The 23,902-nt window shown below is 35.0% G+C and overlaps 1 protein-coding gene across 1 annotated transcript; it reads left to right on the top strand.

Moving 5' to 3' along the window:
* On the top strand, window positions 1-18,464 carry LOC145986988 (uncharacterized). Its single transcript, XM_083121453.1, has 5 exons — window positions 1-163; window positions 1,992-2,149; window positions 3,446-3,525; window positions 4,724-4,960; window positions 17,281-18,464. Exons 1-5 carry the CDS (start codon window positions 1-3, stop codon window positions 17,387-17,389), a joined length of 747 nt encoding a protein of 248 aa, XP_082977579.1. The 3' UTR covers window positions 17,390-18,464.
* The last annotated feature ends 5,438 nt before the right edge of the window (window positions 18,465-23,902 follow it).

Genomic DNA, 23,902 nt, shown 5'->3' with positions numbered 1-23,902 from the left:
ATGGGTCGCGGAGGACCAGGGGGCGAGTATGGTCCCGGACCAGGAGGGCCCGGTGGTTGGGACAGAAGACCAGGAGGAATGCAGCCACCCAACCAAATGGGTGACAAGCAAGAAGTTACTTTCACTGAACCTGCAGCCAAGTGTGGAATAATAATTGGTAGAGGTGTGTAGATACAAATATTTAAAATATGCTGTTGCCTATTTCATACATGTTTGCAAAACATCAAAAAATACAGTATTTCAGAAAGGCTTATGATTGGTTCTGAACCTTTGGCCATTTTTGTGCATTCTTATGATTGGTTCTGAACCTTTGACCATTTTTGTGCATTAATGCCAATGTATAGAACTGAAAAAATTGTACTGTTATCATTTCTGGTCCCATTGAAAGGAAGGAGGGGGGGTTCGTGCGGCATTAGTTCTTTACTAACAATTCCAGCCATCCTCCATGAATGAAATGCATAGGAATATTGGGCATCACTTATGCTACAATTTGGTTATTGATTGGTAAGTCTGTAATGTATTGGTAAACCCATTGCTGTAATATATCTATAAATAGGCTATAATGTAGCACAAATTTGCCATTTAATTATTTTTATGAATAAAAGTATATTTAATATACCTGTTCTTGTAAGTACCGTATTTATAAGTTAATTACATGCAATTCCAGAAAAGTTCACATTGTACATGCACAAACACGGTTAATACTGAAAAAAAAAAGTTGTTCAGAGACTAAAATATAGTACCCTTACAGTGATCCACATATTTCTGATTTTGTTTTTTTGGCCAAATTTCACCAAAATTGTTGTTCTTAATGTGCATCATGAGATATTGAAAATTATTAAAAAATAGTTTTTCTTGTATGTATGCATTGCTTGGATTGTAGAATTATTTTCCTGTAGTTTACGGTTATTACAAGCATAAGAAAACAGTTTTTCGTTGTGACATTTCAGATGTGATCAAAATATTTTTTTTATCTGAAATAAAAATAAAACAGACTGCTTCTTTTCACAGTTAGGTTGCTATATTACAACAATGTAACATTGACAACATCCATTATATAACGGATTCTTTTTGTTGAAAAAATTGCTAACCATTGTTATAACTGTATCTTTAGTCAATATTAAAATAAATGATTAAGGGAGCGTGTGTTCTCCTGAGCAACTAAAAATTGTTTTCTTACGCTTGTAATGACCATAAACTACAGGAAAATAATTATTAAAAAATGTATTAGGATCATGCCAATAGGGGTGTTGGGTTGAAGCCAATGTGAAAATGAGATAAATAAATAATATGCCCACATTAGGGGATTATGGATTGTTACCAACAATGTTATTGGTCTTTGTGCAGCATCATGTAGACAATTAGAGAAATACTTGGAAAGAAGTAGCAGGCTCCAAATTAAAAATGAAAAGGGCACTTGGGAAGCCCTGGCCTTTAGGAGGCTACTACTGCATGGAGTTTCATTTTAGTTTAGTTTAAGTGTTTAGATGAAATTGTTGAACAAATATTGATGCAGAATCATAGTTAGATCAGTCAATAGTGGAGAGATCTATAATCTGTATGAAGAAAGTATCAAGCATTTCCACCTGTGACTTAGTCATCTAGTAGGACACTAGTAAGTGTCTTGCCTGCAGGAAGGCTATATCAGGGTACTGAACTTCTAAAGTTAGTCAACTAAATTTAAGAACTTTTCAGTTTCACTGAAATGTCACTACATTATATCCACAGTAAGACTGAAGCAGATTAATCAGGACAATATTGATCAGTCTTTATCAAAAATTTCTGTAATCTGAAACTTTCTCACATAAATGTGGTTTTATTTCTCCGGTATAAAACTAAAATTGGCCTACATTTTATGATTTTCTAAATAATGGATCTCATTTGTAGGACAAACTTCCACCAGAGTAAGTAATTACACATTTGAGTTAACTAATAATTGTGGATTGTATTTTGGTGTGTATATTATATTCTGCTTACTATTCCTCCATTAGGTGGTGAAACAATTAAGCAAATCAACCCACAAACAGGTGCACACTGTGAGCTGGACCGAAGGCCACCACCCAATCCTAACGAGAAAGTGTTTGTCATTCGAGGTGCTCCAGACCAGATAGAACATGCAAAGAGGCTCATTACAGAGAAGATAGGAATGGTAACTATTGAAATCTGTTGCATGCACACACAACATTCCCCCAATCTTGAAACTAGCACACTATTGGCTGAGAAAATGCCTTGGTATTTGTAAAGCGAGATAAATTATAAGTTCATGGTGTGGTGCAGTAATATCTTTCAGGATATTATATTAAAAATTGCTTTGGTTTTGAATGTTTTTTCTTATTCTTGTGATATAAATTTCAATCTCTGCTTTTGTTAACATAAATTATGGTCTAATCCATGTTGAGGAAGGCACCAAATCTAAATTAATGTTGCAAGAGTAAGAACAATATTTGTATTAAAATATATAGTCAAATGTAGCTGGAGTAGTTGTTTATGAGTAGTAAGTATAGTTACAATTCTAAAATAACAATTTCTTAATCATATTGTAGCAGTTGTTTGGATAACTTTCCAAACACACCAACATAAAGCTTTACATATTACGATCCATATTCCAGTTTCTTTGCACAGACTATTACATGATAACAGTTTTTTTTTCCTTCCTCTAGAGCAGTTTCCTAATAGTTATTATTTTATATTATTTATTGTTTTATTCCTAGTGTAACAATTTTGAAATGTTTTGCATTATATTTTAATTTTGGCTGAGCCTATATCCATAAAAATGCCAAAACTCTTAGATTCCTTCTGATACTGAGTCTTGAAAATGTAACAGATATTATTGTGTATATATTGCATTCCAATTATATGCATCAACTTGCTTTAAAATATTCAAGAAGTAGCATCAAAATATTAAAATACCCAGTATGTAAACAAAAAAAATGCATTTTTCTCCTCAATGTTGGTGCAAAATAAATGAAAGCTTCAAATTTTGCACAATTTCAAGGATAATAAGACTGAAAATGCTGTGCAGACATTGGAAAAGACACAAATGCCAGGCATCAGTATATAAGTTGCAACGGATACTTTCCTCCTCCTTACCTATGCACTGGCATTGATATTGGCTCATCCCCAACTGCTAATTCTTGTAAAGGCATAAACATCTATTCATATGTTCTCCATAATGTTTTGTGCTTATTGTAAGAAGAGAACTGATTTTGTAACCTTTTTTTTATTACACATATTTTTGTTTCACAAGATACTATGTCAAAACATAGTGAAGATGAATTTTGTCACTACTTTAATAACATGTGTAACGTGTAAAAATTACTTAAATTTTACTCATTATAAGAAGGTAAAATAGCCTTCAGCAATACTAAAGAGTCCAGAGGTATGCCAATTATGTATTTGTTACCAGTTCCTATGGGAGCATGAACAGGCTGCTAAATTGAAGCAGAATGTGTATTTTCAGTCCCAGCCGGGGCCTGCCCCACCTCCGACGCAGTATCCTATTGGTCAGGGTCCTGGACCTGGTGGGTAAGTATCAAGACAGTCAATGTTGTTACTTTGAAATTTACGACAGAGACTGAAGTTTCACCACACTTTAAAAACCACAGCACATGGAAGTGGTGAATTGTTAGTTTTAATTAATTTTAATTAAAGGGGGGGGGGGAGAGTGCTGTGGTTTTTTAAGTGTGGTGTAAGTTTAGTCTCTGTCAAGGTATGAACAGTATTGAAATAGAAATTTGTTGCCTCTTTTTTTTAAAGTGCATCCACGCTCGTCAGAAGGGGGTGATATTTTCTTTTGAGCAAGTTTTCCATGTCTTAACAACAGTAGAATATTGCCAGTGTTGTCATAATATTATGCCAGGGATCCTAGGTTGGCCGTGTGTTTGTGTCCTTTTATCAGTTAATTTCAAAACAACACCATTGTTAGGTTTTCTTTTACGAGAACTATCAATAGGATCCTCTTGTCATCGAAATTTTGAAAGGCATTGAAGTCTCTTTAAATATTTGATATTCAGCCAATATTCATTCATGCATTGGAAATCAATTTGTCACATCCTAAGGTACATGTCAAATACTTTACACAGTTTATACTTCCATAGTGAAGTCTAATGCAATGACAGTTTTAACAATAATATAGAATAGGATTGAACTGATCTTATTACAGAAGAACTTTCAGGCATTCTGAGCTTTCACGATCGCAAATGAGCTCTGTAACACTTCCATGGTGCCTAATTATTCTGGAAATCGTTGCTTTTTTTGTGTGTGTAAACACTGAATTTTGTGATTACATAGCATGTATTTTCCTATTCTGATGTAATTCTTGAATATTTTAAAACAAACCTCCCTGTAAATTGAGACACATAATTGGATTGGAATACTTGCACACTAATATCAATCAATATTTAAACAACTTTTTAAGTTTTACAATTTCTAAGTACAGTAAAACCTCGATTTTTACATTTTATATTTTTTTTTACATTTACTGAAAAAAAGGTGGGAAAATGTAAAATTGATGACAATTTTGTAACATTTTGTTATGTTGGGACCATCAAGATTCAATGTATAATGCGGGAAAATGTAAATTAAGGTTCAACTGTATCAGCAGGAATCTCTAAGAGTATTGACATTAGTTGAGAGTAGTATCGGATCAGCCGATAGAACCATTGATTCACTGATATTCCAAATGTACGCGCCATACTTAATTTGAAATAATTATTTTCTGTAGAGCGGTCAGCAGCCTGCGGCTGGTCAAGCTCCACAGCAACCTGTTGCTCCAGCCGCTGGACAACATCAAGGTCAGATGCCTGCTCAACCCTACCAGCCATATGGTTATGGTGGTTACTATGGTGGACAACCACCTCAGAATCAACCATACAATTATCCTGGTTACGGTGGCTACGCTCAGCCTCCACAGGGTCCGGAGAATCAATGAACTCGTCGCTCAAAGATCGACATTTGTATTGTAAGTAAATATAAAATATCTTATTGAGTTTTGCTAGTATAACACTAGATTGCTGGAATGGAGGTGTTATGTATTACTTTGGAAAATAGGCACCATTAATAGTAAGAATTTTGGAATCAACAAAGCAGACATTTTTTGAAATGTCATCACATGCATAGCAGCTACGAATCAACCCCCTCCCCCTTAAAAATCAGTTTGTGGTTTATTTTCATATATAAAATAAAACTTAGTTCGTTAGTTGATGGAAGAAGAGGTCTGTCTGTTGGCTCATTTAGGTAATACAAATGATTATCCCTCATTGATGACAAAATAGCATTGTTTTCACAACTTTTTTATAGAGGGACCACAAGGGAAAGAACCGTGGGGCAAAAGTCTCTCAATATAGTGAAGCTTGTAATTTTCTTATTCAGGACCATTTGTTCTCGACACTCAATACCTGTTTTATGGCTTTTGGAAAATTTGTGACTATCCCTTGGCAATTTTAAAGCCACTTGCTTAAATAGAATATGTTTACTGTTCAATAAATCTATTTTCACTACACACAGGAAAAACTCTGGGCAACATGCATGATGGGCTTCAAGAATATATATGTTGAGATTGGGTGTTTAGCTTATGGTGCTTTGCAATGTGTTCTGTCAAAACACTATTGGTTTGCCCCTTTCGACCATGCTATGAAACTGAAACTCTGCAAAACTTTTCAAGAAAATCCCCTGGGGAAATTATTCATCATTTGTTCTGAAGCAAGTAGGTAATTCTGTCAATGGGATCTAGAAAAATTTCTCCATCACAGATTTTCAGAAAGCCACAAAACTTGGTTCCTTGCAGTGAAAGAAAATGTCATTTACAAAATATCAAGTGTGCTGAGCAGATACAGACATGGAATCCAGTCATCGTAGAACCCTCAAAGAATGCCACATGACACTTTTCGCGGAGTGTAACCTGTCTGTTATGCAAAATGTACCCTCCCCCTCAGACAACATTGTCACAATGGTGAATTTCACAATTAAAAATTGTTTCAATTATTCTTTTAATGTATTTCTTTGAGGGATGGGCCAGTATGAAATTTTGGCTGATACCGATATTCTACCGATCCGATATAAAATTAGAAATGGTCCTTGAAGAACCTGAAAGGTTCATTGACCTCCTTAATAAATTGTTTCAAGGTGACTGCAGTGCAAAAGAAGTTTCATATTTAGACATTTACTTTTTTAGAAAGTAGAGCATGGAGATTATCCATAATTACAACAAAATGGCAGAATTTTGCATTAATATATCAGATATTTATACCAATACACCGATATACCTATATCTGTTGATACCGATAGAGTGCCAATTAATCGGTTCCATCTCTAATTTCTTTGAACATATTAACGCAAAAATCAGGTGGTTTGATGTGATGTGGTTACAATGGAATACTTAAAAATAAGTTGTTTTTTTTAAATACTGTCAACAAAACTTTTAATTACGTTATTCAAGCACTGATACAGTTATCTGTAGGAAATTTTAAAACTGCATTGCTTCAAAGTGGCATAGAATCAGCCCTAAAAATTGCCCTGTAAAAATGCTTGATATTCTTCCGAAAACCTTGTTTTGTGTAAACCATGCATTTGAAAGACATTAATTTTATTGGAAAGTTCCTGAAGATTTTTCCCAACTATCAAAGTGCAGCTTGTTGAAAAATCCCTGCAAATATAACATAACCATTTAGAACAGAGAAATGCTTTTGTCGTAATAGGAAATGCCAGTTACAAAGACAATTAATAGTTTGCCGGCCCCTGTGGTTAGCACATCCTGCTATGATGCCAGGGGTCCCAGGTTCGAATCTTGGCCAGGGCCTGGAAGTTTGTGAGTGTCCATCATATCAACACTCATTCCCATCTTTGCAAATTAGCCAAAAGTGGCACAAAAGCGTAGTAAAAGAAAGCAAACCAATCAATCAATTTAATAGTTCACTGCATTACTGCATCTATATATAAGGAAATGAGAAACATATAAGCACTATCAGAGGTAAAAAGTGTGTTTCGTTCATTAGAACTGTTAACATTTGCACGATAATGCTCTGACATTCTTGACCCCCGGATGGATCTTTTTCACTTCGTAACTCGAAAGCCATTGATCTGCAGATGTGGTAATATGTTTGGTGATATTTTGAAGTAAGGAAACACTCGCCAGTCTAAGGAATTTTTTTTCCTATTTACTTTTCAATGTATCAAATTTGACCCCATGCTAAGCATGCATTTTGATAGCATATTTTTACTTCAGTATTCATACATTATCAGAATGTATATGAAAATACAGGTGTGCCAGCTTGTGGTGTGTATATATACACATGTCTTACAAGCAGGAACACCTTTATTATACATTTTTCATGGGTCTGTGGCTAAAAATTTTGTGGGAAATGAAAATTTCAGGAGGATTGTCTGAACTTGTAGCTTTATTGGCAGTAGGAGGTTAACATGGGGCTACGTAAAATTATTGGCAGTAGGTTAACATGGGGCTACGTAAAATGTGAGATTGTGTAACAACTATACTGTATTTTGTTCATGCGTGTATGCTCGTGCTTATGTATTATTGCTTTCCACATTCTTACTCTCTTGAAACTGAAATTAAGTGTATTTGTACAAATATTGCCATTGTGTATAGATGTAGGAGGGTGTGAGTGAGTTTAGATAATTCACATTGTGCTCACAGCTGTTCCATTTGGAATGTGCAAATGAACGTAATTACCAGAAGATTAAAATAATGGATGCTTCAGAGTTGGTAACTATGATTATTGCAGGAAAAGTTGTTCAGCTGGCATTAAGTATAACTCGAGAGAATGAACTGTTTACAATTTAAATTTTCATATTTGCATTATCAACAAAAGAATGCATTTGCCTTAGCTTTCTAATAGAGTTTTCTTAACTTGGTGTATATTGCCAAATGTCCAAAATGAGTTTGTGTAGATAATTTTGGCATGGATCAATTAGAAGAAGGTTTTCTTACTGTGATAATGCTAGTCTGGTTGCAAGTCTTTGTATTGTGGGAGTGTTAGTTGGTGTTTCGTTAATTTAATGCTACAGCCACAGCATTTGTGTAGACATGGATAAAAACAACTCTGAAATGCTGCTATGGAATTTTTTTTCACATCTTGCATAATGCTTAATGTGGTTGCTTCTAAACAGTTGTGCAGCAGGTGAGAATTGGTAAAGATTTTGTGGGCAACTTGGCAGTTGCGGAGATCTAGTGTCATTCATGTTACTCACATCTTAGGTAAATTTGGAACCTGGTTTATTCGTATTGATGCATACTCTCTTGACGGTAGGTTTGAAATTTCATGGATCGTGGGTCCTCATTTGCTGTCGGGATCTCGTTTTTTTAATATGACATTGGAAATGGTATGTTCAGTAATTGCACATGGTAAGGAGGAGAAGAAGCTAATGGAATACATTGTGCAACATTTCAGATTTGTAGATCTTTGTCATTTTTGTGATTTGAAACATTGATATAAACTATACTCCATTGCACTACTGTCCTTAAAGAGCCAAGGCTTCAGAGTTCTTTTTCATTTGGTGATACGTGGACACTGAATAGTTTCATTGCTGCTGTTTTTCTGACATTGGAAACTAGGGTTTCCCAATTTTTCTCTATAGCTTGTCAACACAAATCCTGGGTCCGTTTTTACTAGGTTGATAATTATTGTTCATATGTGCTATCACTATCATGTCTGGGTAGTAATAATGGGGTGGTTAGAACCCAGAAGTGTCTGTGACTGTAATCCATGGGTTTTCATTGCATTTTTAAAAATCCTTGACCCATGTGAATAAAAGTGCCATCTCCCTGCAATTGAGAGAACTAATTCAACCAAAGTAGATTGTCGCAGAGAGGCTACATTGTAACACACTGTAAACGTGAATATTGTGAGTTAGAGATGAAATATTCATCCATAATGTCCATTATGTTCTATCAATATATATATATATATATAATGTAGTGCTTGTGGTGAGCTCTTGCGTTAGGTTGCAGTAGGTGTCTGCATTCATGCTGAGTTTATGAGTAAGGCTAGGATTTTCATGACAGCATATTTTTTTTCTTTTTGGTAAGGGTGATGTGTTCCCTAAATATATAGAACTTCATATTGTGAAGAAACTATTTCAATTAAGGTGCTTTTTAAGGCCAAAATTTGGCATATTTGGCTATTTATATGTGATGGAGCATATTTTGATGGATTTTCGGTCATATTCAGCATATTTTAAATTGAACTAAAATTTTTTCGTATGTGAAAATATTTCAGCATATAGCCTATTAGATGTTGATGTTTGAAACAGTCATATTTTTCAAATTCTAGTGCATATTTTGTAAAATTTTAGGTCATAAAAATCCTAGCACTATTTATAAGTAAGGAAGTCACCCGTTTTTCATAGTTTATTTGTCCAAAGAGATTCTTTGAGCATGAAGAGACTTACCACATTGTTTTGTAAAATTTAGTGGCTATTGCTGGCATACTCCCTCAGGCCAACCTTTTCTTCTTCTTTCTTAGTACTTAACGAAAACTTACGTTAGAGGCAATTGTAGAATTTGATGTCTAGTAACAATATGACTCGAAAATCAGAGGAAAAGTTCACACTGCGAAACCAAAAGGTGCCAGATTCTGTTGTCAAGTTCTGAATGTTTTGAAAACTGCATTAAGATGATAGTGAAGATACACTGAATTTTGCAAAAGAGAATTGGAACAAAGTAACAATCATGAAAGATTAGAACATGAAGTTGTTACTTGGCACCTAAAGTTTTCACATTTAACTCTTGTATCAAGTTTAATACATTAACAGTACTTTGTAATCTATTTTTTTAAGTAATATATGTAGTGTAAATTAATTTAATGTGTCCAGAGACCAATTCCTCAAGTAGCTATTCACCCTGCACAAATAAAAGTTGTCACTCCTGCTCAAGAAAAACTGCATTCATCTAAACAATTGTAATGTGTAGTGTAATATTGATGCTCTAAATTGGTTATTTTCTTTCATTTTTTGTGACTAGTTTATCTTACCGTAGTTCTAATAGTGAACTTTGCACAGGCTGGAACTGTGTACTTTCATTGCCTCCACTTCAAACACATTAAGTTAATATGAGCACACAGTTGTGAAATAACTGAATAAGTATTGAAAATTGTGCCTTGACTTGGAGTGCTCTACTAAGCTAACTCCCATGATTTGTGGCTCTGTTGATAAGAGCACATGTATGACTTTGATCCCTGGTTCTCTGTGTGATCTAGCAACAATTTTCAGAACAAAATAGTAGCTACCTCAAAAAATGATTCTATAAATTTCCTTTTCTACTTAATTTTGTAAACAGGTGTGCAATGGACTCTTGGTTATGTAATATTAGTGCATACTTGATGATCAAATGTCCCATAAATTTACTAAGACAAAAGGTTCTTCTGTCAAATTTTGAATTGATTGTTGTTCCTCATAAAATTTCAGCATTAGTTATATGTATTGCTCAGTTTTACTAACTCAACATACTTCAGCAAGAGACATGAAACCAAATTTGTATGTGCATACTCCCTATTGAATCTGACAAACCCTTTACTCTACTCAAATAGCAAGCAGAACAGTTTCATAAATTATTTGAATAAATTAATATACATGTTAGTTAAGGGTATTAGCAAGTGTAGTAAATAAATAATATAAAATGTGTATAACAGATCTCATTGTTTAAGTTCCCGAGTGCAACCTATGTACACTAAAACAAGATGATATAAAGGCTCCCACAGGTAAAATAAAATGCTTTGCAAAGTCCAGTATCAGTTTATCCGTAGGATCTTAAATATTGATGTCCTGGAAATATTACACTGCAATATGGAACATGGTGATATTTATATGTCTGTGTGGCATTGTGACATTTGACTTTATTCTTTCATTTATTCTTGAAAATAGATATATTCTGTGAATGTTTTGTTATACAAAATTGTATGTCATTTTGTGGACAGGGAAGAAATTCATACCTGCTCATAGACAAGTTCTTTTCACATCACGATGCTTACAGAACAATTGAGGTAGTGGCGAAATGATGTAAACTGATTACTATTTTGTTTGAAATATGAATATTGAAGGTATGTTTCTGTTGGAATAGTTACTTAGCCCTTTAACCAGGAATTTTATTATACAATATTTGTGAACTGTTTTCTGCACTGTTTCTGTGGTAGTGGTGCGAGGGGTGAACTATTTGCAGATATGTACATAGGTTTTTCCATTATGTTCTAATAAGTACAGTAAAGGTTGCGGGGGTAGGGATTATGTGAACTATATATTAATTCATAATTATTCGTTCTTACACATGGGGGTACATCATGTAATCTGATCATGATGCTGAAACAAGATTAAATATTCTCAGATGGAAACAAACAAAAAGGGTTTAGAATTACACTTATATGTTGGAAATATTTCTGTAATTTTCAAGGAATGAATAACCTGAATTTAAAGAAAGAAAAAAGGTTAATAGTTTGTTTTTTTCTGTAAAATGCACAAGCTTTTGCAGAAAAGTTCACATGAGCTGACAAAAAACATGCTAATTGACAAATGAGTCCATGATAATGTTGGTATGAACCTTTTGAAACTGTTTACTTCTATTTAAAACTTAATAATTTTGATATTACTTGCTCCTTGAAAAAACAAAAGAAACTGTTTGGAATGCACAGCTTAAACTTTGACGTGACATCACTCTGAAATTCAAAGCCTGGTCAGTGCATCAAGCTTCCACTGGGGATCAAGCTTGGGACTGCCTGAAATTATCATGTCTTAAATAGCTGTCATAGATAAACGTAACAATTGGTCACAAGTGAAAGGGAACTGGAATTTTTTTATTCAGAATTTTTTTGTCAGCTAGTATGAGCCACGGTAGCTCAATTGGTAGAGCTTCTTGACTACCAGTGGAAGACCTGGGTGTGAATCCCGTGACAGGTGATCTGGACCAGGAAATTTCCAAGTAATTTCTCTGTTTCTGCACAGCTCTGAGGCCCACCCAGCTTTGTAGAAATGTGTTCCTTGGGGGTTAAAGGTGGCTGGGCATTATGCTGATCACATCATCCGAATTATGGCTAAGATCAAGAATATGTGGAGCTGTACCTCCACATTTCCCCATGTCTTCATGGCATGTATGCATATACCTTTAAATAATTAAATTTAATTAAAACTTTCTTTTGGGATGTAAAGCTCATTCAGTTTCAAGCAACTTTTTTTTATTGCAGGTTTGCCAATTGAAAGAAATTAATTTATGTACCTGGAGATTCCTTATATGGGTGTTCATTAGATTTACGTTATATAAAAGCTGATAAAAATTATGTATTTTTACTTTAAAAGAAAAATATTGCTTACAGAGATTCCCTTTGGTAATCATGGGTCTCTGTGGAAACACATTGCACAGTGAAACTGTAGGTTTTTCTAATGAGTATAAAATGAATTTGCACACTTAGAGGAGAGATTATCATCTACACATCAAAAACTTAAGGAGAGAGAGATTAGCATCTACTCATATCAAAAACGTAAGGACCACACAGTTATTGCTGACACTTACACATTGTAGTGGTTTTAACCTTTTGCAGCCCAAAGCGTTTTTCACATGTAAGCCTCTATATTGCCAGAGTCGATTTTGAGTAAAATGCAGAGTTTCAATTAAATGAGTGTAGATCGGAGGCTAATTGCCCTAGAGAGATGAGTGATATACCGTTGTATGCGGAATGAACCAGAGATTCATACTATATGAATTTTTTGCAAATTCGGCATATATGTGGTGGGGGGAGGGGGCTAACTCTCAAAATTCCAAAATTTCGGGGGGAAAAAATTGGTTCCCCCACCCACCCCCCCAAGAAAAAAAGTACATGACAGTGTCGACATGCACATGGAAATGATCGCTGACATGTAAGGAACACAAAAATATTTGCATTATCATCATATGACCAATGTAACTTGAGTTGTACCCCAAAAGGAATGGTCGGCATGCCACTGATTCAAGCTTCAAAATGTAGCGGTACCTTGAAATGACCATAGCTCAGAAACTAAATGCCCTAGAGATATGAAAGATATACCGTTGTACGCAGAATGAATCACAGATTTAGACGATGTATAATTTATGCACATTCGGCGTATATATGGAGGGGGAAAGGGGGGAAATCCCCTGAAAATACTGTTTTTTTTTTAAAAAAAATGGGGCCCCCCCCCCGAAAAAAGGGATATGAAAAGTTCAAAATTAACATAGAAATTATCGCTGGCATGTAAGAAACACAAAATATTTGCATCCTTGTCGTATGACCAATGTAACTTGTTGTATCCCCAAAAGGAATGGTCGGCACGCCACTGATTCAAGCTTCAAAATGCAGCGGTACATTGAAATGACTATAGCTCAGAAACTAAATGCCCTAGAGATATGAAAGATATACCGTTGTACGCAGAATGAATCGCAGATTCAGACGATATATAATTTATGCACATTCGGCGTACATATGGAGGGGGAAAGGGAGGAAATCCCTCAAAAATACTTTTCTTAAAAAAAAAAAATGTTTCCCCCGCCCCCCTTGCCCCGAAAAAAAATGTCAATGCACAAAATGCAAAATTTATGCAAATTTGGTGTGTATATATGGAGGGGGAAGGGAGGAAACCCCAAAAAATTATTTTAAAAAATTGACTTCACCTAAAAAAATGTCCTCTCACTTGGGCACAAAACGACACCTACGCACAACATTCACGGACAAAAAGCTAGAACGTAGTGAAAAATGAACGCCAATTCTTGCAGCTGCTTGACATTCTATTTTTAGACCATGCTTGGTGACCTTTGTTCAACATTGTGGAACACTTGTGCTCAAAAAAACAAAGGTTTCCTTCAGCGCGTTTCGATTTCCCATTCTCACAACGCAGATTCAACAACCAGTTTTCCCCCTGCTTCCGCCCTCACGGAAAACTTTCATTTTGACATCGGATACTTATAAACAAGCTTCCTTCGAATGCACTTAGCAGGAGGACGTGAAAAGCATTGCTTTAGAACAACAAAGCTGGTCTTCCTTTTGTCGGCAAAATTTGAGGTTGAAAAGAGCTGCAAAAGAGAAGTACCTTTTCAACTCCATTTTCATGAAGACAAAAAAAAATGCAAAAAACCATTTCTATTAAATACATGTGTTAGGAACAATATAAAAAAATAAAATCGAAATTCTAGCCAAAAGTAGAAAAGTTATAACGTAAAAGCTACGACCTTGACACAGCATCTCAATCGAGATGCTTGGTTCCGTGAGGGTTACTTTTGGGTATCTCGTTTGAGACACTTGGGCAGCAAAAGGTTAAGCCACCGGGTTTAGCATGGAATTTATATAACATTTTGGAGATTGAAGATATATTTTATGACGTTATTCCTGGGTTTCTTCAATTGTGTACCATTATTGGGGTCATCCTGAAAAGTTTGGTAGCTGGTTTCCACACCAAGAAATGCCCTGTCAAGAGGTTGGTCTTTTTATTCTTCTTGCCCCCCATAACTCAAGTTAATGCTTCTATGTTACTTTGTGCTTGCTGACACTGTTGTATGCCTTAATTGTAGAGTATATTCATTTCTTTTGTACATTAGGTTCATATTTTATTAAATATATATATATTTATGCTTGAGATTTTAATGACTATTCATGTAGCATATACCCTGTTCTGTCTTATTTTTTTTTTAATATGGTGTTTTCCTCATGTCCTAGGTTATTTTCATTAATTTCTTTTGCCTTCTCATTAGACGTAGAAACTGAATCTCCTGGGGTCTGTTCAAAGAAATTGGGAGATTCTGCATGCTGGTATACTTTGCCATTTTCTATATTGTTCTGTGCATTTCTAAATGGAACTTGTATATGGGTTTCATGGTGTGATTTCTTTCCTGTGACATTTTTTCATAATCCATGCTGGCTTCTGCTTATGTCTCACTATACATAATTCACCGAACCTACATGCCGATGTGTGCCTTGTGTATATAGATAACACTAGTGCAATTGACTGTAGATGCCTGGGCCTTTTTTCTCAGCAACCAGACACTCCATCCAGGGCAACTCACGTAACAGCTGCTAAACGATGACTTCACGTTGGTAGCGAGAGCAACTGTTATTAGCCCTAAACGACCAGGGGTCATTGATGGCTGGCATTTGTAGGAATCTATTTAAGCGGAGATCAAACTGCATCGATAGTTCCCATCTTAGTGGAATCTTCCATTGGTATCGCAAGAAAGAAGCATCATGCGGGTGAGTCCTATCCAGTGTGAATTTTTCTGTGCTAATGTGATATGAGGAGCACCAGAAATATGTAGGCTTTTCCATATTTGTTTGTATATACATATGTGTATGTATTTATACTTTTATCTTGCTCACCCAATAGAGGATGTATAGTGATCATGTAAGAAGGAATTTCAAGCTGATTTACAGTAATGTAAATTTAATGAATAGTAATGCAGTAATACACTTTTGAGTCTGACCACTAATTTGGCATGAATTCTATATACGTTCATGGATTTGTTTATTTTGGAAGCTTAGGGGAAGTAACCTGTTATTTTTCGAATGTTTAAAGTTCTAGTTCTTTTAACTAATGCGTTCTTACATTCACGTATTTATAATAATGAGATAACGTCACATGCATATTCAGATATGAAGCAGTGTGGCTGGAAAAAGGGGCACTCCTTGTACGAAATAAATTACAGGAAAACATTAGTAAATAAGTTCTTATTTTTCTGTCATGAAGAAAGAAGTAATAAATTAAGGATAAAGCCATCAAATAAATATGTATGCAATGAAGGGGGGAAATCTGAAACTTGGAAGTTTGCGCTCAATGCCCAGCATCTGTATATAATTTCATTTTGTTTTTTTGTCGTTGTTTTGGTTCAATTTTCTGCATATGTTAAATTTGTACATCGTGCGAAATTGAATTAAGACGTGGTTCCTTTTTAAATTTGTAATTGCCGCTGTTTAATGTCAAATTTAAATTTCACCAGCTGTTGTATGTAAATACAAAGTGTTTTGAAGCCATTCTGGTAAGTCACATATTTACTGACTTGCATGGGAGCATGAATAATTTATATATTATACATATGCAACCTGAGAACATATTCCATTATTACTGAAGGACTACATTAATTAGTACTAATCCACAATCAAGTTCCCTATTATAGTTCATGTATGGCATTCTACCACTTAAATTTTAGATATTAAGGAAAAATGATGTAAATTGTTTGCATTTCTTGTATTCAGTTGTTGCAACTTTTTCTCTAGTGCTAGTGTTGAAAGTTGCAAAACTAAGAATCCTAGCTTTGAATGCCAAGTGAATCATTATTCATCCATAACTCAGTTACCCCAACCACACTCTCAGCTTAGAAAGATGTAATATTTTGCATCCGTGTGTGTCCCAAATATCAGCACAGAAATGAAAGTGGATAAACCTTTTGTAAAACATGCTTTTAATGGATTAAACTTCTCTTGTAAACATGAGATCATCCATTATGTATGTGGAATTTGTGAAAGTAAATTGGAAACATGGAAAAGAAATGTTTGATGCTTCTGTGGTACCAATATGTCAACAACATAGTTTTTCGTAAGCCCAAACTTACATCTGCAGCGTGACAAAGAATACATTGAACAAAATATGAAATTCATTGCCATTTCCTGGACTACATGTCACCTTTTACAGAGTAATTTGAATGATTGTTTAGTGGAAGATTATTTGCAGTACATTAATTAATGCACATGTACTAGATTTTATACTTGAATTAGTAACAAGTAGTCTAATATATCAATATCTACGTATCCAACTTTAAGAAATAATAATTGCGCTTGTTTTATAACACCCTTTTTTCTACAGTACTTCATCTTTAAAGACTGATATTTGTAAGCTTACATGTTTCATTAGAAAGATGTGTGTATATATGTACATGTGTAAGTTTCTGATGGGATGTTTATGGTGCCTGTATTCCAAGTGTAACATGAGGTCTGTCTTATATTTGGAGTTTTGCAATTGCTTGTGTTCTGTTGTGGTTCTTGCTGTGCCCTTATTTACTAGCTAGGTGGGTATCTTGGAAATGGAAAGCAATACAACTTCCTGTTGCCAAAATATCAACTGATCCTGTTGTTCACAGGGCAACAAACAAGATGGCTACCTAATCTGTATTAGGATGGCCTCTTGGTGAGTATAGAATGAGGTAAGTGTGAGTACCTTGTTTGAAATGTTATGCTCAAATGTATCTCCCTGTATATAAAATGCTCATTCTTCTTATTTCAGGATATCCCACTTTTTACTTGCAATTGAATATGCATAAATGCTGTGTTTTTATGTTCTTTTCAGATATTTCCCCACGGTTGATCCCAGATCCTCCATCATATGTGATTCTGCATTATGGCGTGTGCCCCCAAACAGAATGTATTGTTTGCAAGTTGATGTTCCCATTTGTTAGATTAAGATGGAATGCCACTGATCATTTCAAGGGAACAGTGATACTAGTACTAGTGTATCGGCAGATATGAAGGCATACCTAATCTATATTGTGCTTGTGTAAATTAAGAATTTTGTCATTGAACTGTGACGATGCATTTTTGCCAGCAGTGGTTATTTTTTTTGTTCACGAATTGTCTGTTCTTGCACTTCATAGGGAGGTCTGTACTACACTTTTAGAGCATTCGAAGGCAGGTGATGTCTTGGCTCTGTGCATATAATTTTTTTTTCCTTCTATTGAACAATTGTATAGAAATATAACCTTAGTACAAAACAAAAGAATGCAACCCAAGGGGAAGAAACTATGATTGGGGTGGTCGGGTTGGGGAATCTTATCTTGATAGCCCTTGAAAGGCACTGGGATATATATGTGTGTGTATATATTCTTGTTTTTTTGGAAGGTCATTTCGCTGTTATCTTACAGAGAAAATCCATGACTGGCACCAATTTTTATAGCCTTAGCATAAACTATTTACCTAGATAAAATAGAATGCCTCTTTAATTTTTCATCTGTGTGTTTTGGTTAGAGATTTCTGTTTTGTTGTATGTTTAATATTACTTGTGCTGACAGTAGTTTTGAGATGTTTTATAATGTGTTTTCGACATAAACATTCCTTTGATATACCATTTAGCATAATTCTGTGCATTGAAGTTTTTCATAAAGTGATTATTTATATTTATTTCAAAGTTGGTTGTTTTACTGTTCTGATCCTCATATTTCCAGTTCATAAAAAACAGCCAGCTCCAAACTAGAGAGGAACAACCCATTTTCTGATTCAATATTTGATGAACAAAATTTTTTTCTGCTTTGTTCTGTCTCTCTTTCTCTCTCCAATTTTTAAATGTTTTGTAGTGATTTGACTGATACATGTTTATTATCCTGTTTGCATCATGTCCGTGTTATTAAATACTGATATGCAATTGTTTCTTTAAATATATGTATAATGAATCTTCACTAGACTAACTTAATGCTCTAGCAATGTTTCCATTGCATGCCATGTGCTACGCGTTAAATCAATCCGTATGCCAAAAAACAGTTTCTCTTAGTTTTATTTTTTCAGGCATCTATCGAAGGGGGAGAGCGACTAGTTGTGGAGGCGACTGGTACACGGCAAAATTTCATGTTCTTTTTTATATTTGCAATGTTCTTTTTTAATATAAAAATATCCTTGTGTGCATATATCGATTTTCGCATTTGCAAATGTTTTGATGCAGAGAATTAATACAACCCCATTACTACTTCAGTGACTTGTTTTGTTTTATTTAAATTGTCATAGAATGATTTAAATTTCTATTGCAACATGTTTGTTTCAGCAGAAACTGCATTTAAAATTGATTGCCAGTCATGGTTCGTTTCTCACTCGATACAGTGAAGATTGGATACCTCTTTGGCTCTTACAAATTTTTCATTGTTCTGTTACGTTAGTAATTTTTCTTAACAGGTGAGTTGTTTAGTTTTTTGCCTAAAAATTAGCCTTCTTTTTTTGTCCTACTTGTATTCTTGCTATGTCATACCTTATTGCATATGTCAAGGGCTGTTACGTTTGAATATTGGATGTGTTTGTGCTGCTGAATGTCATTCCAGGGCGAAAAGTTACAAAATAGGGGAGGGACGTGGGCCCAGAATGCAAGAAGAGGAACACCAGGAAGGTGGCAGCAGCGGAGAATTGGGTCATGTAAGGATACTTTGAGGAGACGGTCTCTTTGACGTGTCGTCCACAGATGTTCATGTATCTAATCTCAGCGCCCACCACCTCAGTGGCCTGAGTTGAGTGCATCCGTAATACAGAAAAAAGAAAGAAAAAACTAGTGTTGTGCAGTAATCACTACATTCCAAAAACCCTACCAGGATGGTGAAAAGTGACACTAATCAGGCAAAGGAGACAAGGGTAAGGGGGGGGTAGGGAATGGGCTGAAACGTGACTATTCACACAGACAATGTAAGGACATATTTTACTGTAAACATTTTGTGTAGTATCTTGTCACATAATAAAAAAAAATATTAAATATTTTGTGTATTTTTTTTTTCAGATCAAACAATATATATCCTAGCCATGATAGAAGTAGAGAGCATTGGATTGTAGTGTAGTGTAGCAGAAGCAGGGAGCATGTTGGGAACAGCTGTTTCAACATTAAGGCTTAGCTGTATTTTTGGCCTGTGCCAGGCCAGCTTCTTCCTCTTTTCGAAAAACTGCTAGGATAAAAGAAAAATACATGTTTAGAATTCCTTCTAGAGCATTCACGAGAATTTTCAGGTGGTTTTCTTTCGCTGTTGCCTAGATATTATCAGTAGTGTCGTGATTATGTAAGTCTATTAAAGCATTGATAATATCTAGACAACCGAGAAAGCAAACCATACGAAAATTATCATGAATGCTCTAGAAGGAATTCTACACAGATAAAATTTTTCAGATTTTCGAATATCATACAGGTTTTTGCGAAAAGAAGGGAGGATGCCCTGGTATGGGCCAAAGGTCCAGCCTAGCATTAAGGTCAAGAAAGTGTTCCTTCATGTTCAGCTCAGGCCTCCTTCATTTCAGCAAAAACCTTTTCAAGAAAATTAACAAAGGCAAAAAATACTGAAAATGATCTAAAAGCCAAAAAGGGGTTGGCAAACACAAAAAAATGTTTCTGGTTCTATCTGAAGGAAAACTGGCAGATATCAGGTTTAGCATTGTTTTGAAGGCTCAGAAAGGATGATTATTCTTCTTCAACTTCCAAGCCCTAGTCGGCATGTTCATGGTTTGACCAAATACTCTGTTGGAATATGACAACAATTGACACTTTTCGATCCAAATTGATGAATGTTCCTATTGCTTTTTAAATAATAAAAATAATTAGGAGTAAATGGTAATAATAATCAAGGATATGTTGTGTGAATTAGTTACAAAATAATTGCAGACTTATCACATGTTTGAAGTAAATCTCATCTCTAAATTGTATACCTTACTGCCAGAAAAAAAAATCGCAAGAATAATTCTGAAATAAAATGTTTCAACTTAATTACTAAACTCCGTACTCAACATATCTGAATGTCGTACAAAAAAAAAACCATTCCAAGGGGAAAAAATAAATAAACACGAGATGCCAAATATGCTAAGTTTTTTGTCATTTAAATCTGACGTGAGTATTTTACCTATACTCGACAACGTCGCTGTTAAACTTACATTGAAATGTGTTGATTGCACAAGCTACCACTTTTCTATGCAACAAACATTTATTTTCATTCGTTGGACAGTACTTTGCAAGGTGGTGTTATATTTTAAGTGTATAAACTCTCGTAATTATACCCTTTTGTGTTCAAACTGGCCACAGATTTCCTCCAGGTGGACCACGAGCGAGTTCAGTTTCCAACCTCTCATGTTTCTCCGATTCCAATTTTAACATACCGAATCGTGAGTATTCTCTTAAATTATTCCTTAAATTAAATTATTATATTTAGCGGAAAAAGGCGCTTCTTTTCTTCTTTTTATCAGTCAGGACTAGTCAGAGGGATGCGATAATGCACACTTGCTGGTTTCGTTCTCGTTTGAACGCAGAAATACAAAACGCTCATTGTTATTTTAAGTCAATTTTCTGCTATTTGTGTTAAACATGACGATGAAGATGAATAATAAACTGGAAAAATTAATGATGGGACAAACACAATGACACACCATTGCCTCACCATGGTGTTCAAACCTAGGACCTCTTCTCCATCAATGTTGATTTGATTGATTGAGTTGGTGTTTTAAGTCCACTTTGTGCACAGTAAGGCTAATCGGGAATGGACCTACAGTTTAAATTGGGATCCGAACCACTATATGCCTCCACGGGGAATCGAACCCGGAACCCTTTGATTACAAGGCGACGAGGCTACCACTGCGCCATCGGGGAGACACTCTATCTATCAATGTTGAAAAGATTCCCATTGCAAAAGACGAAAATTAATAATAGTACCCGCACTTAATTTTCTGGCTACACAAAAAAATATTTCCTCTGGTTGCACAAAAATTTATTTCCTCTGGTTACAAACACACAAAAAAAATCTGGTTACACAAAAATTTAATACAGTTCGTGTATACTTCAAGAACGTAACGTGTAACCTAGCTGACTATGACCGAGCATCTTTTGAAATGAAAAGTAATATTTTTGCTCATATCACTAAAACAGAGAGAAAATCGAGATTTGAATGATTTCTCTTCTACCTTTAATGAAGTGCAAGGGGTGCGGGACGAAAAATTTTTGGTTGGGAAGGAAACAGGGCGGGGTATTTTTAAAGTCCTGACGTTCAAAACGGGAAAAATAATGTTATTTCCCGACTAAATTGGGAGATCATAGGAGCGGAAAATATTCAACATTACCCGATACTAAAAAAAATGTTAATTATACACACAATTTTACCCTCGGGTGATGAATTACTTTGCATTTCTGGAATAAAAACTGCTAATAAATTTCGGACATTTAGTACAAAAAAAATGTAGGGAATAAACTACTTTTAAACTATCATTTTTTCCGAAGTCTGGATCGGAATGTCTTTTTTTTTTTTTTTTTTTTTTTAGGTCCCGACTTGTTGGGTTTTTGCACATCCGTTGTCATTACTGCGCAGCAGTGTTGCCACATGAAGGGAAATTTGGAGCTAATTTTAAGTGAAAAGGGAAAAGGGAAATTCGATGAAAAATAGCGAATTTTCAGGGAAATTTTAAGACAGACTAAACGTTAATTATATTAAACATTATAAAAGATTCCAGTTTTGAAAATGAGAACTTATTATTTTTTTTAATTTTGTCGTATACTTTGTTCTGAGAGGAAGGGTGGAATTTGGGTTGACACACATCTGGCTACCGTTTGGGGCCGGAGGTCTTTGGCCATTCACCCTTATGGGAGTGGGAGTCCGAGGGTATTGTTTATTTAAGCTTTCCCCGGTTCTCTGAATTTTGCCTCAAACACTACACGTGCAAACCATAAAGTAATCTTTGTCGCAAACCTATCTTTACTTCAAATGGACACTGTGTGGGTTATTCGTCGTGTGCGAGTGTTTGGTGGAAGACTGTGCCCGTCTTGGACGACAGGAGAACAAGGGAAGCAAAGCAAACTATCTGCAACTCCAGAATATATTAGAAAACGTTGTGGAGAACGGAAGATGAAAAAACACCATGGAAACAAGTTTAAAAATTCCGTGCAGAGTGGCAAGAAGTGACCAACAATGGATTAAATTTTAATAAAAAACTTGCTGTCTTTTAGAAGTTTCCACCTAAAATGTGAAATTTACCAGAATAGAACATTTGATCAGGTATGTACTATATATCTTTTTTGATAAAACGCGTATATCTATGCGCCGAACTTAACATTTTTATGGGGAGGCAAAAAAGTGATTTTCCACACTCTTCATATGTGCGCCTTACTAGAACAGCATTTTGTGTAGAACATTTTTAATTTTCTTCTTCCCTAAATCCAATCTCTGTTTGTTTGTTTTGCTTTTTACTGATGAAAATCTTCAGTTGCCAACTATAACATAGTTTTAGGTTTCATCTTAAAACAAAAAAATTAGCTTGGTTTAGAAATAAAATCTAAATCTTCCAAAAAACATTTACAAGTTATTGTTTATTGATTTGGTTTATTTTACTTCGCTTTTCTGCCACTTTTGGCTGATTGCAAATATGGGGATGAGTATTGATATGATGAAATTTATGAATGGACACTCACAAACAGCCATGCCCAGACCGGGATTCGAACCCGGTACTCCTGGCGTCGAAGCATTTACAAGTTAAATTGATTAACATTTTATACATACATATGAACATGGGTCAACGATAATATTTTATTATTATTATTAATAATAATAATAATAATAATTAATAATAATAATAATACTTCTTTAGATGAAGGGAAAAAATGGGCGAAAAAGGGAAATTTTACCCCTTGGAAAGGGAAATTGTGCTTACAGATTGTGGCAACACTGCTGCGCAGTCTACTCCTGCTGATGGTCTTCCAATTTTCACGCTTGACAGCTTGAATGCAATAATTTGGCGCCTAGATCTCGAGGAAATGGATGAAGAGAGATCCATGAAAGATTATTTAGCCCTGATCGTAGTTTACATCCTCCTTGTACACACTCATTCGTTCCTTTCATACATGACACAATCTCAGCTCCCTTTAGCGGCATGTTGTGAGCCTACGAACCGGAAGTTGTTGTGCTACAAATATGGCGTCCGCGCGAAGGCACTTCCTTCCGATGGATAGCCCCTATTAAGTGCAGACAAAAATGTTATGGTTTCTTTTATCTTTTTTTCAAATATGGAATATATAATGATTAAATAACAAATATTTGCTCACGCTCGCTCTCGTTTTAGTAGTATTTCATTTAAATATACTAATAATTTAACGTCCAATAAAAAAACGGGTAAGCTAAACAGTCATAAATACGGATGTATTAATTTGGGAGTAGTATAGTAAATGTTACTACGAGCTCACCTAAAATTAAGGGACAATTTAA

This window comes from Lepisma saccharinum, chromosome 1 (assembly GCF_977018435.1).
Source record: "Lepisma saccharinum chromosome 1, izLepSacc3.1, whole genome shotgun sequence".
NCBI lineage: Eukaryota > Metazoa > Arthropoda > Insecta > Zygentoma > Lepismatidae > Lepisma > Lepisma saccharinum.
This window is presented reverse-complemented; position numbering and strand designations above follow the sequence as displayed.

What these genes read in the sequence shown, in the direction of transcription:
- LOC145986988 (XM_083121453.1), top strand. Translation starts at nt 1, where the DNA reads ATGGGTCGCGGAGGACCAGGGGGCGAGTATGGTCCCGGACCAGGAGGG. An exon ending in TGGAATAATAATTGGTAGAG is followed by an intron (nt 164 to 1,991) that starts GTGTGTAGATAC and finishes TTCCTCCATTAG; the next exon opens with GTGGTGAAACAATTAAGCAA. An exon ending in CAGGGTCCTGGACCTGGTGG is followed by an intron (nt 3,526 to 4,723) that starts GTAAGTATCAAG and finishes TATTTTCTGTAG; the next exon opens with AGCGGTCAGCAGCCTGCGGC.